General features: G+C 36.5%; 5 protein-coding genes across 5 annotated transcripts; 3 read left to right on the forward strand and 2 right to left on the reverse strand.

The window, feature by feature from the left end:
- The first annotated feature begins 3,596 nt into the window (after positions 1-3,596).
- Positions 3,597-5,180, forward strand: LOC9322435 (serpin-Z1). The gene is given in 3 exon segments (XM_002886323.2): positions 3,597-3,989; positions 4,350-5,043; positions 5,046-5,180. Coding segments are annotated over 3 exon segments (1,155 nt in total). The 3' UTR covers positions 5,114-5,180.
- A 420-nt stretch (positions 5,181-5,600) lies between these two features.
- Positions 5,601-6,184, forward strand: LOC9322436 (serpin-Z1). Its single transcript, XM_002886324.2, has one exon. The coding sequence runs from the start codon at positions 5,640-5,642 to the stop codon at positions 6,135-6,137; it is 498 nt and encodes a 165-aa protein (XP_002886370.2). The 5' UTR covers positions 5,601-5,639; the 3' UTR covers positions 6,138-6,184.
- Positions 6,185-6,225: 41 nt separating this feature from the next.
- On the forward strand, positions 6,226-7,065 carry LOC9322437 (serpin-Z1). The gene has a single exon (XM_002886325.2). It carries the CDS (start codon positions 6,373-6,375, stop codon positions 6,928-6,930), a length of 558 nt encoding a protein of 185 aa, XP_002886371.1. The 5' UTR covers positions 6,226-6,372; the 3' UTR covers positions 6,931-7,065.
- A 67-nt stretch (positions 7,066-7,132) lies between these two features.
- Positions 7,133-9,149, reverse strand: LOC9322438 (putative F-box protein At1g50870). Its single transcript, XM_021034270.1, is given in 2 exon segments — positions 7,133-8,208; positions 8,211-9,149. Coding segments are annotated over 2 exon segments (1,191 nt in total). The 5' UTR covers positions 9,073-9,149; the 3' UTR covers positions 7,133-7,879.
- A 1,612-nt stretch (positions 9,150-10,761) lies between these two features.
- LOC9323990 (probable WRKY transcription factor 56) lies at positions 10,762-12,783 on the reverse strand. Its single transcript, XM_021035889.1, has 2 exons — positions 12,263-12,783; positions 10,762-11,108 (listed from the first exon to the last, which is right to left on the reverse strand). The coding sequence occupies exons 1-2, from the start codon at positions 12,661-12,663 to the stop codon at positions 10,922-10,924; spliced, it is 588 nt and encodes a 195-aa protein (XP_020891548.1). The 5' UTR covers positions 12,664-12,783; the 3' UTR covers positions 10,762-10,921.
- Positions 12,784-14,851: the final 2,068 nt, after the last annotated feature.

Consider the following 14,851-nt stretch of genomic DNA (forward strand, 5'->3'; position numbering starts at 1 on the left):
TCTCCCGCATCAACCTGTGGCAGTAGTTATCAACTTCATCGGCTATATCCTCTATTTTGTGATGTCTGAAACAATCATTACTTATACGTACACGGGAAATAAGAAAGACAAATGTACGTACACTTACACCGGGTTCCTCGGTGTGTTCAGCCTGAGAAGATGTATCTCTATCATTATCCTCAGAAATTTCTGGTTGCTCCCCAACATTTGCTTCACTCTCAAGACCGGCACCATGTTCTTCTCCCTGAAACAAATATACCATACACGTCTTAAGCTTTATGTGAGTACACATATGGAAAACTACATTTGACTATTAGCAGACCATATACCTGTCCAGATGTTGCAGGTAAACCTGATGGATTTTCTACCATCTCTGTGTCAGCAGTTGGTTTTTCATCTGTCCCTCGCTGTGTACCAACTACGACAGGCTCACCACCATCAATTGGTCCTTTATCCTAAAACATAGTATACCATACACTTCTTAAGCTATATGTACGTGGAGAACTGAAAATAATTGATACGCATACACTTATGGAAAACAGTATGTGACTATTAGCACAAGACATACCTGTACAGAGGTTGAAGGTACAGGAGATGGAATTTCTTCCATCTCTGTGTCAGCACTAGCTTTTTCCTCGGTCCCTGACTGTGTACCAACAAGGACAGACTCACCACCATCACGTGCTCCTTCATCCTGAAACATAGTATACCATACACTTCTGAAGCCTATGTGTACATACACAACTGGAAATAATTGAAAAAAATATTTGTACACGACATACCTGATGGGAAGGTGTAGGTCCACCAACTGAAATGTTAGCTACTCCAGTGTCAACCATACCTTCGTCTCTGTTCGAAAAATCTCCTCCATCATTTACAGAAAAACCACCTTCATTGTTGGCTTCATCCTGTACCATAGCAGACAAGTTACAGTTATTAATCTTCATGTACGTACATTTAAAATACTATATATAAATGTACGTACATGCCATACCTGGTCATCTTCCTCAGAGGAAGAGTTACCATCAGAAAGCTGAGTAATCTCAGCAACTGACGTCATTATATTCTTCAGCCTTGAAGACTTTCTTGTTCTAGACTTGAAGACTTTCTTTGTAGACATCTTTTTAGATGCCTTCATCACACTCATCGGTGCCTTAACCACCGATTTATTTGGGCCCTGTGAAGCATGGGAAGTTTTGGTTGGTTCTGTCTTTTTGACCTTTGGATCTAAGGCAGCACGAATCTCCTTACGGACAAATTTCTTCAAGTCTTCTTGCATTTGTTTATTTTGTGCTTCCTGCCTCTTGAAACACCTCCTAAGTTCAACTACAAACTTCTCAAACTGGGGATCTTCAGAACAATCCTCAGCAGTGTCCTCATTTTCTTCTTCCACAACAGATTTCTGTTTTTTCAAAGCAGGTGCATTCGGGGCTGGTACATTTCTTTTCCTCTTCTTCACACCTACGATAGACCAGTTTAATCATTGATTGGTCTTCAAGGGACAATAATCAGAAAGTATAAAAACAACATTTACACTCACGTATCTCTCCAAGTTGTGGTGGGCGCTCCTGCTTTGGAAATGCAGCATTACCTCCAACCCATTCTTCCTCCTTCCACTCATGACCAGCTAACAACAGTCGCTCAATGTAAGCAACTCTTGGATCCTCAACTTCATCATCCCATGACAGGGATGGAGGACAAATATTGTCCTCTGGTTTCACAAGATAGGTTACCTCAACCTACACCAATAAGTTTGTTAACCACTTAGAGAATGTACACTTACTTTTTAAATAATGTACGTACATAAACAATTGTACATACCTCTTCAGCAGCCTCACACTCCAAGATGCTGGATGTCCTGATTGCCCGCAGTGAGGCAAGATGATGGATAGACCTCTGAGTAAATGTCCTGTTAGCTTCATCATCAGGTACTAGCTTAGCAAGGGATGGGATTGTTTCGAACGCAAACAGCTGGAGTGCTAATGGGAATCCATGTAGTGCATAAGACCCATCCTTTACACACCTTATCAGTTTTTGAGCATCTGAAGGGGTTTGGAATTTTGCTATCCTCTCCAAAGTACGGGTAAAAGACACCCTTCCCCAAGGGTATTTGCAAAAGAATTGCACGTCCTTCGTCATCTCAACAGTGAACTCAGAAGGCCTTATGGGGTTATTATGGCACCCTATCACACCATCTACCAAGATTATAAGAGATAAGGCCAGCTGCTTCCACCCATCCATGGTTTCCTCCTCCTTCAGCCAGACCACCAAATCATGCACTGTTGGATTCGGCTTCTCCCCAAACTTCTCCTCAAACAGAGTTTTCTAGACACTTTGACTACCAGCTTTAACCTTTAGCACATCCGTCACGTCTTTCTTGTTGGGATATGTCCCACATTCTAGACCAGTTACCAGACTAAATTCTCTTAATCCGAATTTTATTGGATGACCGCCGAAGACCATCCACATCTCATTCACTTTACTCGTCACTAACTGACGACATATTAGTCCAAGAACAAGTTTACCTGAGAAGGAAGACTTGTTAGCAGGTATCCTAAAAAGGTCCCCAAATGGAGACTCGAGAAGAAACTTCATCTCCTCTTTTCCCTTAAGAACTTGTGCTATGTCAGAAAGTTACTCCGGTTTGGAGTACGCGTTCATCTTCGTCTTGACAGGGTACCGGTCTAGGGCAAAGAGTCTAGGTGGTAACTCTTCAACTATAAGATCTTCAGTCGGAGCCACGCTTGTACTGCCTGCAATTACAAGTGATATACAATTAAGTAAGGATGTATGAATTCGTGTACGTACACAGTAATTATCATCATTATATACTCAACATCTGAATTTTGGCGGAAACAGAGATTTCCAATTCAACTTCTCAAATTTTCAAACTACAGATATAGCAAAATCCGGCAACTTATATCCCTTTAATCAAACAAGCTTTAAGATTCCGATACACCCAAAGAAACTACAAACGGAATAATATCGGAACTTACCCAATTCCTCCGGCGGATTTCTCGGAGGGAGTTTCCTCCTCGGGGATACTCTGAGTTCCACCTTGTCCTTCTCGGGGCCTTCCTGCGTATGCTTCTTCCTAGAGACTACGTCGTTTGGTTTATTCCCAGCCATCTCGAAGGTTGGTATCTCGCCGGATGTTTCTCAGGTCGCCTTCGCCGGAAAAACTGGAACTTTCTCTTCGCCGGTTTTTCGAGTTCAATGCAATGCCTCAAATCAAGTAGCAGACAATTCGAACGGAGATGTCGAAAACGAAGATGGATGAATGAATTCCGAACTGATTTCTACTTCTCTCTCGAATCTCTCGGAGATGTCGAACGAAGATGATGAATGTTCTTCTTCGTTTTCTTGAATTTTTTTTTTTTTTTTTAATTCAAAACAAAAAGTAACTAAACCGCGATATGAAACTAAACCGTAACGTAACTATGCCGTTTGGTTTTTCGTCAGGGGCATTTTCGTCATAAAATGGAATAACTGTCAAAACATGAGAATTGAATCTCACTTTGCCAAAGGGTGAGATCAAATCGTTTTTTCATGTTAAACGTGAAAATTTCTTTTTCGTTAATCGTTATAGATCAAAAATGGATGTAAGAGCAGCTATGAAGAACCAAACCGAAGTCGCGATGATCCTTTCCCGGCACTTCTTAACTTCCGCGCCGAAAGACTCTAACATCATCTTCTCACCGGCGTCAATAAACTCAGCGATCACCATGCACGCCGCTGGTCCCGGCGGTGATGTAGTCTCCGGTCAATTCCTCTACTTACTCAGATCTTCTTCAATCGATGAGCTCAAAACCGTCTTCCGAGAACTAGCCTCCGTTGTCTACGCCGACAGCAGCGGCAGCGGTGGCCCAAAGATAACGGCGGCGAATGGCCTCTGGATTGATAAATCACTTCCCACTGATCCCAAGTTCAAGGATCTATTGGAGAACTTCTTCAAGGCTGTTTACGTTCCAGTAGATTTCAAATCAAAGGTAAATTTTCTTTAATGTCTCTTTTATCAGAAAAAAAAAAAATCTAGGGTTTGGCTGAAATATCATAAAACTAGGGTTTCGAAAAGACGTGATTTGATTTCCCTATATGAAGTGTGTAAGAGCTGTTTCAATTGAAGAACATACACACGGACTCGAACCCAATAGTTCTTGTTTCATATTGCTTCAAAACCTCAATTTCAATTTCAAATTATGAGGCTGTCTTCAAATTCAAAATTAGACAAAATTGCGTGTGAGAAATTTGAATTTCTAAAAGTAGTTTTGAATAGTTGTTAACAAAAATGAATTTGCTGATATACATAGCGTTTTGGTGATGAATGAATTGGTTTTTTTTTTCTTAAGGCTGAAGAAGTGCGTATAGAGGTGAATTCATGGGTTGAACATCACACCAATAATCTCATCAAGAATCTTCTTCCTGATGGATCCGTGACAAGCCTAACCGACAAGATTTACGCAAACGCATTGTATTTCAAGGGAGCTTGGAAGAGACCATTTGAAAAGTTCTATACAAAAGACAGAGACTTCCACCTTGTCAATGGCACTACAGTCTCTGTGCCATTCATGACCAGCTATGAGAACCAATACGTAAGAGCTTATGACGGTTTCAAGGTCCTCAGGCTCCCTTACCGACGAGGCAGCGATGATACTAATCGTAAATTCTCAATGTATTTCTATCTTCCGGACAAGAAAGATGGATTGGATAATCTTGTGGAGAAAATGGTATCTACACGTGGATTCTTGGATAGTCACATTCCGACATACAGAGATGCACTTGAGGAATTTAGAATTCCAAAGTTTAAGATCGAATTCAGTTTTTCTGTTACAAGCATTTTGGATCGATTGGGACTGCGTTCAATGTCAATGTACCATAAAGCTTGTGTCGAGATTGATGAAGAAGGTGCTGAAGCTGCGGCTGCTACTGCTGATGAGGGTCAAGGTTGTGCTCTTGAGTTCGAGGAGCCTCCTAAGAAGATAGATTTTGTGGCTGATCATCCATTTCTTTTCTTGATTCGAGAAGAAAAAACTGGAACCGTTTTGTTGGTCAAATCTTTAATCCTTCGGAATCTTGTTCGGGAGCTAATTATTCGGACTCAGATGACTATTAAGCGGGTTATGGTTTGGTGGAATGGAAGATTAGTCTACTTAGGTTTGGCTAATGTGTTTTGGCAAAATTCACAGGTTCTGTATAACTTTATTTCAGTTAAAACCGAGATTGTTCAAATTGGTTCTAGCTGTAGTTCAAATTGTCACATTTTGTAATTCACATATCTAAATTATTAAACAATATAAATCATGTTCATTTTAGTTATTAACTTACTAATTTGTTTAAAAATGATTCTATTTTTCTGGTTTAAAATTCACTTTTGTCTAATTTGCATGGAGTTGGTATGAGACAAACAGTGTTACCATTGTTGAACGGAGAGAACATCTTTGTGTTGCTTGCTTCTCACGGAAACTATTTCCTTATGTTTTCTATATTTTTATTTTCCATAATTTACTACGACCACAAAAGAAAAACAAGGTAGCGTTATTTTGACTACATAAAAAAAACATAGTAGCGTCATTTTGAAGATTTCAAAGAGTAGCGTCATTGTGAAGTTCATACTTTTACTACAAATACACACGTGAGCGATGAGTCATCATTATTATCATCGTCACGAAGTTGCATATCTCTCTTATCGCTTTCGTTGCAAGTCAAAGTCAGCCATGGACGTGAAAGAAGCTATGAAGAAGCAAAACGAAGTCGCGATGATCCTTTCGTGGCATCTCTTCTCTACTGTAGCCAAACACTCTAACAACGTTTTCTCGCCGGCGTCAATCAACGCAGCGTTCACCATGATGGCTTCTGGTCCCGGCAGTTCTTCGATTTCCGATCAAATCCTCTCCTTCCTTAGATCTTCTTCTATCGATGAGCTCAACTCCGTCTTCCGCGTCATTACTACTGTAGTCTTTGCTGACGATAGTAATATAGGCGGCCCAACAATCAAAGTGGCGAATGGCGCCTGGATCGATCAATCTTTCTCGATTGATTCGTCTTCTAAGAATCTCTTCGAGATTTTTTTCAAAGCTGTTTTGGCTTCAGTGGATTTCAAATCAAAGGTACTAATACTCTGTTTGCTCTGTTTGTAACTTTTATTTAGGGAAAAAAAAATTGATATAGCTTTTGTTTTTGGTGATGAATTGTTTTTTTTTTTTCTTGAAGGCTGAAGAAGTGAGTATGGAGGTGAATAAATGGACTTCACATCACACCAATGGTCTCATCAAAGATCTTCTTCCTCAAGGATCCGTTACAAGCGAAACCATCTGAATTTATGGAAACGCATTGTACTTCAAGGGAGCTTGGGAAGACAAATTCCACAAATCAATGACAAAAGACCGCGACTTTCACCTTCTCAATGGAACCTTAGTTTATGTGCCTTTCATGAGCAGCTATAAGGACCAATACATGGAGGCTTATGATGATTTCAAGGTCCTAAAGCTCCCATTTCGACAAGGTGATGATACCAGTCGAAGTTTCTCTATGCATTTCTATCTCCCTGATGAGAAAGATGGTTTGGATAAACTTGTGGAGAAAATGGCATCAAGTCTTGGTTTCTTGGATAGTCATATTCCGAGTCAAAAAGTTAAGGTTGGTGAATTTAGAATCCCAAAGTTTAAGATCGAATTCGGATTCTCGGCTTCAAGGGCTTTCAATAGATTAGGATTGGATGAAATGGCTTTGTACCAAAAATCTTGTGTTGAGATTGATGAAGAAGGTGCTGAAGCTATTGCCGCAACTCCTGTTGTTGGAGGCTTTGGATGTTCTTTTGTTAAGAGGATAGATTTTGTTGCTGATCATCCATTTCTTTTCATGATTAGAGAAGACAAAACCGGAACCGTTTTGTTCGTTGGTCAGATTTTTGATCCTTCTAATTCTTCTTAGGCTCTCGAGGTATGGTTCGTTACGTTTCGGTTTACTTTGGTTAAAACTTTAATCGACTTTAATCTAGATTCGGTTATCACTTTTTTTTATTTCGTTGAGTTTTAGTTTCAGTATTCTATTCAGTCATCATCACTATATATGTTTCATGGTCTGATATTTTGTAACTGAAGTCAAAGCACAAATATTATAATTTTGAATTGGTGACACTTAAACTTCTGGACAAAAATATTCCTTCACGTTGGACTGGGTCGAATCAAAATTGTTCAGCCAGAAAATTTGTGGTTAGACCGGCACCTGTCACTGTCAGAGAAAGAAAAGACCATATACATTTTAAATTATAATACTTCCCCAGTGTGAATGACTAAACGTGATCGTTTACCTAAAACTAAACAAACACTAACACAAGGAGGAGACAATTAGACAAATCAAAAGCAAACAAAAACCATCTCAATAAACATAAAGCATCTATGATCTCAGATTTGATTCTATACATTTCTCTCTTTTGGGAGATGCATGGGGGTCAATGGAGTGATTAAACTATATTTAATTAAGTATACACCACTAAATACCATTTAATGTATGGATCAGAAACTCTGGCTAAGGAATTGAAGTTGTCTAAGGAGAGGACTAAAAGCCTTTATGAGCTTCTCAAAAGGATGATATTGTGAACACCTTCTTCGTAGGTCGTTACGTCAATGTTCACCTCCATATTTTAGTACTAGTTAGTCAGTAAAAGCTACTATTCATCTGATCATCAGAAAGAAGGTATGCTTTTGCATTCATGTGTTTGTAATTGTTTCCCTTTGAGCAAAAGAACTTGGTAATGAAAACGACAAGATAACGTCAAATCAATGAATGATAACATAATGAGAAAGCTTGCAGTTTACAAATAAAAAGATAAAAATCATAAAATTGCATAAACTAAGGGAAAAAAACAAAAGAAAATGTTTCAAGTGTTACAAAGAGAAATGAGATTGTCCATGTGATTTGGGAAAGTCTGGAGGGCATAAACACGACGGTTTCCAAGTCCACTCTTGTGCCTAAATTCGCGATCCGCGACTCCTTTAAATTCTACCGTTCTGAAGCTGTTTCTCTTCGGATCATAATATTTAATGTAAAACGATCTAAGAAACGTGGATGGTAGATAAATAAACTCACCAGCATCAGTGATACCACTTAGTTTGAATTTCGCTTTCAAAACTGGATCAGTGTGACTGAAAGGTACCGGAAAAGATTTATCCGACCACTTGTGTTTCTCAGCATCCTCCAAAACCCAAATGTAATACCATTGTTCACGTAATCACTATGAACTAAAGCTAATCTTCCCTCATAAGCTATCAGCAACCCCCTAATAGTATCCACTGGTAATGTTATTGCATGGAACTTTTCAGATCTGACATCAAAACTCATTATAACCGCTTGTGACTGTCCTGACAGATTATCAATACCGGCTTTATAATACAGAACCCCATTGATACATCTCCCATAACTATCAGTATAAGGATGATGGTCAAGGCTGGTTTTGATGCTTCTCCATTGTTCTTGACCTGATCCCAATGTTAAAACCCGACAGTCTTCCCAGATTTTATCACCAGGCAAGCATACAACTTTGTGTTTACCCTCGATTGGATCGTATCCTATACTTCTCCAGGTCTTGTCGGGTTTGGTCAATGTTAAAAACTGTCTCATGGTAGGGTTCCAAATTATGGGTGTTGCTAATTTTCTAAAGCAGATCAAGCCGTGGACAGATTCCATGAATGAGAAGCAAAAATATTTAGGGCATTTCATTTGGTAAATATCCAAAGGCTGAGGAGAAGAATCATTACCATACCGCTCGTTCGAGTTCTGATGGTGTTGTGGAAATGAGAAAACACACAACTTGTCCATTCTTTTGAAGAATAGTAGAAGACTTGGCTTTGACAAGGACCGAGTTTCGAATGACTTGATGAAATATGGATCTGTGGTGATTGATGACCAGAGCTTTGATATGCAACGAGATCTCACGATAGATTTTGCAGGCAGCTTTAAGAGTATCTCCGAGGCTAGATCAAGAGGAAATGAAGAATATGGTTTTGACATTGATGAAGATTGTCCTCTTCTTCTTTTGTAGACTTCCAGTCTCTTCTCTTCTTGTTGCTCCATCTTTGGTCAAAACCCTAAATTTGATCTCCACGATTACGCTCCTCTATCTATTTGTCTTGACCTTTCATCCGCTCAATGTTACAATTGAAAAACAGTAATTCTGTTTTATTTTATTAAAACAGTAATAATTTAATACTCCCTCCGTTTTAAATTAGTTATCGTTTTAGAAGTTGAATTTTGTTTCAAATTAGTTGTCGTTTTAGGTTTTCAATGCATATTTTTGACAGATTTTTCAATTTTACCCCTACTCTCTTAGCTTATTAAGTAATAATATTACATAAAACAATACATTAATTAGGGGTAAAACAAGAAAATTGAATGTTTTCTTAATAAGCGTGAAAAAAACCTTAAACGACAACTAATTTAAAACGGAGGGAGTAGTATGTTACAGCAATAAATGTTGGTTACTAAAAGTGAGGAAAGAAATCTCTGAAACATTTAATTCAAAACAAAAGAAAGGTAAAAAAATGGGAAGAAAAAAAAGAAGGAAGATTCTCAATAAGTTTGAAAGAAAATTTTATCACATCATAATTTAATATATGTGACAATTTTCAATGGCATTTCATGTGATAAAAGTACAATAATATGATTGGTGCGGAATAATATGTGAAGAAAAGAGATTTGATGTAGATTTTGATTGTTTTATTTTCATAAATAATCATTCACCAATTAAAAAAGCAAATGATTGGTGAATGATTATTTTTCTCGTTTGAATTGTTGATGTGGAATCTTAACTTGATTTGTTTAGATGTTGCGAATTTTATGTGTTAAGTAGAGTATCATTGTTTCGGTACAGGCTGGTTTTGTACATCGTCAAATGGAGAGCCGCCAACCATGAGAGCTGCGAACCTCCGTATAAGTCAATCTCCACTACATGCCGAAGTCGAGGCCCTTCTTTGGGCGATGAAGTATATGATTGGTGCAGATAATCAAGAGGTAGCGTTCTTTACAGACTGTTCAGACCTGGTGAAGATGGTGTCTTCTCCAACCGAATGGCCAGCGTTTTCAATGTATTTGGAAGAATTTCAGAGCGACAAGGAGGAGTTTTCATCTTTTTCTTTATCTTTAATTTCTCGTAGGGCTAATGTTAAGGCGGACAATCTGGCACGAAAAGTTCGTACAGAACCGCTTCATATCACTTATGTAAACAACATTCCTCAGGAATGGCTCTTTTGAGCTCTAATTAATTTCTGATGACAAAAAAAAAAAAAAAAAAGTAGGGTATCATTGTATTTATGATTCGTTTGTTTTAGGCAAAATAATTAAAAACGAATTTGTAAATTAATGATTAATTGACTGCGAAATCGTCCCAAGTTTCATATCTAGCTGACCTATCAAATTCATCACATAATGGAAGAGTATTACCATGTCTTTGGAATGGGTCTGTGGAAGGCTTGTTGAAGTCACAAAAGCGGTAATGTTGTAATGATTTGGCAAAGGATATTTGTTCAATAGCTCTATAATTAGTTGGACCGGTCTAATCAAACATGTTATTGCTTTACTTGACGACGGTTCATTTTTTGCGAGACATGTTTTAGTCAGACCGCGGCTCTTGTCAACCAAAAAAAATAAAGAAGCTTTTGGTATCCTATAAGGACACCCCAAACATTTTCTAAATTCAAAACTGGTCCAGTAAATGCCTAAATGTGATCGTTCACCTAAAACTAAACAAACAATTCACAACAAGGAGACAATTAGACAAATCAAAAGCAATCACGAATCATCTTGATAAACATAAAGCATCTATGATCTGAGATTTGTTCTATACATTTATCTCTTGGGAGATTGGGGGTCAATGGAGAGATTAAAGCATAATTAATTAATTACACCACCAATTAACATTCAATAATCACAGATCAGAAACTCTGGAGAGGAACTGAAGTTGCCTAAGGAGAGGACTAAGAGTCTCCATGAGCTTCTCACAAGGATGATTATGAACACCTTCGTAGGTTGTTACAACGACGTTTGGATCTTTTGCCAATCTCTGCACTTGTTTCTTCACGTTGCATGTGTGGTATGTACATCTGTAATAGCTCCTGCAATTATTATTTTGCATAAACAAATGAATTATATATTGATCCACAGGTGATATATATAAGAGAATTAAGCTACCGTATATATATATATATATATATATATATATATTATGTTATCGATGTTAAGTTTTTTGTGTATTACTTAATCTTATGGAACAAAGTTCATATTGATCACGAGGTATATATAATTGGTAATAATTTCAGATTATAGAGCTCGTCATTTCAGGTATTGATAAGTACATGCATTTTGAATTTTTAAAACTAATTTTCAAAGTAAAGTTTGGGTTAATTAGTTTGGTTCTGCAAAAACATTATCCAATTAACTGTACATATACTTAGGCTGGACGAACGGCAACAACCATACCATGTTCGTTTTACTATCACGGATTCATCGATATGATTTCACCCGGCTAAAAGTTTTAGATATTTGGAATCAATGATCTGTCACCAAAATATGTTGACATAGCAACAACAGTCAAGCGTACAACATTCCATCAACAAAATATGACCTACAACAACAATGTTTATCGTTTCCTAGCAACAACGACATAGAAAGGCCCAATTAACTTGTTCTTCTTTTGGTTGAAAATATGATATATTGATCCAATTATGGGGTATAAAAATTTTACTTAACAAAATATTTTTGGTTATATATATATATATATATTTTTTTTGAATAACCGCGAGTCTTCTAAAGGCTTCCTAGGCCCAAAGACTAATCCCACGAGGCTGACAATTCCCCTATGTAAACCTGCCAGTGGCCGTGCCTCGAACTCTGGTGGCGGAAGTCACAGTTGTGACCCCTTTACCACTAGGCCCCAAGGCCCGGTTTATTTTTGGTTATATATACCAACTATATTTTGCATTGTATAATTCAGGGAGCAGTTTGGATAAACCATACAAAATAAACACCCCCAATTCGAAGACAGAAGCAATAACGTTAACGTAATGCAACCGGACTAACTCAAATTGATGACTTTGGTCGTTTAGGTTGTTAAACTAATGTTTCCAAAATATACACGTGACCAAGAGTGTGTGTCTGTGTATGTTAAATATATATATGCTTAGGTCAATTTCGATATCTACTTCAACGATGTCATATATATTTTTAATCACTGCAATAAATGTATAATTTAACAAAGTAAAAGAAGAACCTGGGATGAGCATTGTTCTTGACAGATTTCTGACCGTACTTTCGCCAACGATAACCATCATCAAGAACATCATCATCACTCCTTGTATGAAAAGCTATCCTCTGCATTGCCGAAGTTTTCTTCCCTTTTCCTTTGTTGCAATTCTTATTATGATCACTATTATTGCTATTATTACTCACTAATCCTCCCATATCTCCTCCACCTCCTCGAAAATTCTCCAGCTGAGCAGATAGATGAAAACTTGATAGAGAACAAGAAGAAGAAGATGAACCTACATCTCCGGAAAACATTAATGAAGGAGCCATCATCATTAAGGTTTTGTCATCAAAGGAAGAAAAAGGATTGTTGTTTTCGCCTTCTTCTAGGGTTAACATCGGGTTTGTATTGTCAACCCCTTCCATTGATTATGAAGCTTTCACTCTCTATCTAGATCTCTCTCTTAGTATATGTATTTGTATTTATAAAAATATATGTTTGCATAAGAGGGAGAAGGAGAAGAGGAGAAGAAATGTTATAAGGATATTTGTAGGGAAGAAAGAAGAAGAATGAGTAAAAGGGTATAATATTGAGGCCAACAATATTCACCTAACTTTCTGTTCAACTGCCTTAGTCTTTCCTCCTTTTCCTAGCTATATGTATCTCTTTTTCTCCTTAACAACGTTTTGGACCTATATGTTCTATAGAATCATATATACATCCAAAAATGCATGTACATGCCAAATGTACTTCAATCCATATTTTGAAATCTAAATACAAAGTAATTATTTATCTTTTTTTTAAAAAGGAAAATTGATAGCGGTGTGTATATACATTATTGAGTGGTCTTATACATTTTGAGGTAGTTTGTTTAAATTGATTAACTTTTTAAAATTTATATGCTACTGAACGATCGAATTCATAATATATATGTATATAGTTTTTTAAAATATGTAAATTGTAACGATTATGTTAACTTCATGTGAAAAAACTACTCACATGTTTCAAATAAACCGATCAATTAAATCTCAAGTATATTTATGGTCAAAGTTCTTGTTGATGTTTTCCCATGACGACAAAGGGAATGTTTGGTATAGGCTTAACTTGCTTATAAATTTCCATGTAATAGCTAAAATAATCTTCTTTATTCTATTTTATAAGATGTTTTGGTTAAAAATACAAAGATAAAAAAATAAGAAATGTTTTCTTATTTACAAAAATTCAACCAATAGAAAAAATATTATACAATTTAAATAATCATAAACTATTAAGTTAATATAAATTAAGCATAGAAATTTGAGAAAATTTAATAAAATGGAACAAACAAAAAAAGCCTAAAACATCCTACTAAATACTCTTTTTTTTATTTGCATTTCATACGTGTGGTTAAATATAGTATACCAACTCCATACTTGTGTGTAATGACGTAAACACGCTCGTGAGCCTAAAATGCACCTCTGGTCGGATTGAAAACTAGCTAAAATTGAATTTTGAGATTGTTTTAAACCACTTAATTAATTTAGAAAATAGATATTTAAGTTTTGATTACCTATGTAAACAATATCCCCCAAAATTGGCTTGTATAAGCTAATCTAATAAAGTTGTTGACAAAAAAAAAAAAAAAAAGATATTTAAGTTTTGAATATCTTAACGTTTTAAACTCTAAGTATGAGATCTAGGATTTAAATGAGATATCATTTATCATTTTTGCATTCCCCCTACGTTTTGTTTTTGAAAAAGTTTCATGTTGAATTTTCGTTCGTCCACCCATACTCAGTTTAAAGTATCGATTAATTCTTGATTTATCCTTAATGAAACTCATAGAAATCATGAAGTCGCTTAGAATGTTGGGCATTCATTAAATACGGATAAGCGAACTTAAGCAAATTATTGTGGTTGTGGTTGTTAAGAATCTCTTTGACCGGTTGAATAAACCCAAACGTAATTAACCTATGCAAACTCATGCATGCACGTGGAAGCTTCTCATTTTCATAAACTTTGTAAGTTTTTATAATATAAATCAAATGTTAGTATAACTATCTTAACTTTCCGGCCAGTTCAACATTACTGTGCGAATATCTTAATAATCAGTCGATTTAATTAACCGCAGTGAAATATAGTTATTGGTAGCTTAAAAAGATACAACCGTAATCAAATTTAGAATTTTGGCTTATAGTTAGGCTAAAAAGTGTTGTTAGGCATTAGATAACTCACTTAGCCTAGCTATATATATTTTAATTAACTTAGGTGAATCACGCGTATAATTTGATTTTGGCGAATTGTTTGGTACCAATTCTTAGTTTTTTGGTTTTAATGTTAAGAGCTTAGTTTGATCTCTTAGCTAGTCTTTAACCAAGTTTTAGAGGTGATAAGACCACCTACTTTTATCCATAAACGCTAGATAGTTTGGTCATGCTATCCGGTACAGTAAATTCACTTGCAGATGAATGTTCATGAGAGATAAATAAAAAGAAAAGTTCTATGGCACCATCGGAGAAGAACTACAATTTTAATTTTTTTTTTTTTAAATCATGAACTGCATGCCATTATGTTTTAATGGAAACGGCACACAGTGCAAATCTCAAATCCCGTAACTTAACGCGCCTCTCTCTC

This window comes from Arabidopsis lyrata (assembly GCF_000004255.2).
Source record: "Arabidopsis lyrata subsp. lyrata unplaced genomic scaffold ARALYscaffold_2, whole genome shotgun sequence".
Taxonomy (NCBI): Eukaryota; Viridiplantae; Streptophyta; class Magnoliopsida; order Brassicales; family Brassicaceae; genus Arabidopsis; species Arabidopsis lyrata.

What these genes read in the sequence shown, in the direction of transcription:
- LOC9322437 (XM_002886325.2), top strand. Translation starts at nt 6,373, where the DNA reads ATGACAAAAGACCGCGACTTTCACCTTCTCAATGGAACCTTAGTTTAT.
- LOC9323990 (XM_021035889.1), bottom strand. Translation starts at nt 12,663, where the DNA reads ATGGAAGGGGTTGACAATACAAACCCGATGTTAACCCTAGAAGAAGGC. An exon ending in AAGAACAATGCTCATCCCAG is followed by an intron (nt 11,109 to 12,262) that starts GTTCTTCTTTTA and finishes TAATAATTGCAG; the next exon opens with GAGCTATTACAGATGTACAT.
- LOC9322436 (XM_002886324.2), top strand. Translation starts at nt 5,640, where the DNA reads ATGAGTCATCATTATTATCATCGTCACGAAGTTGCATATCTCTCTTAT.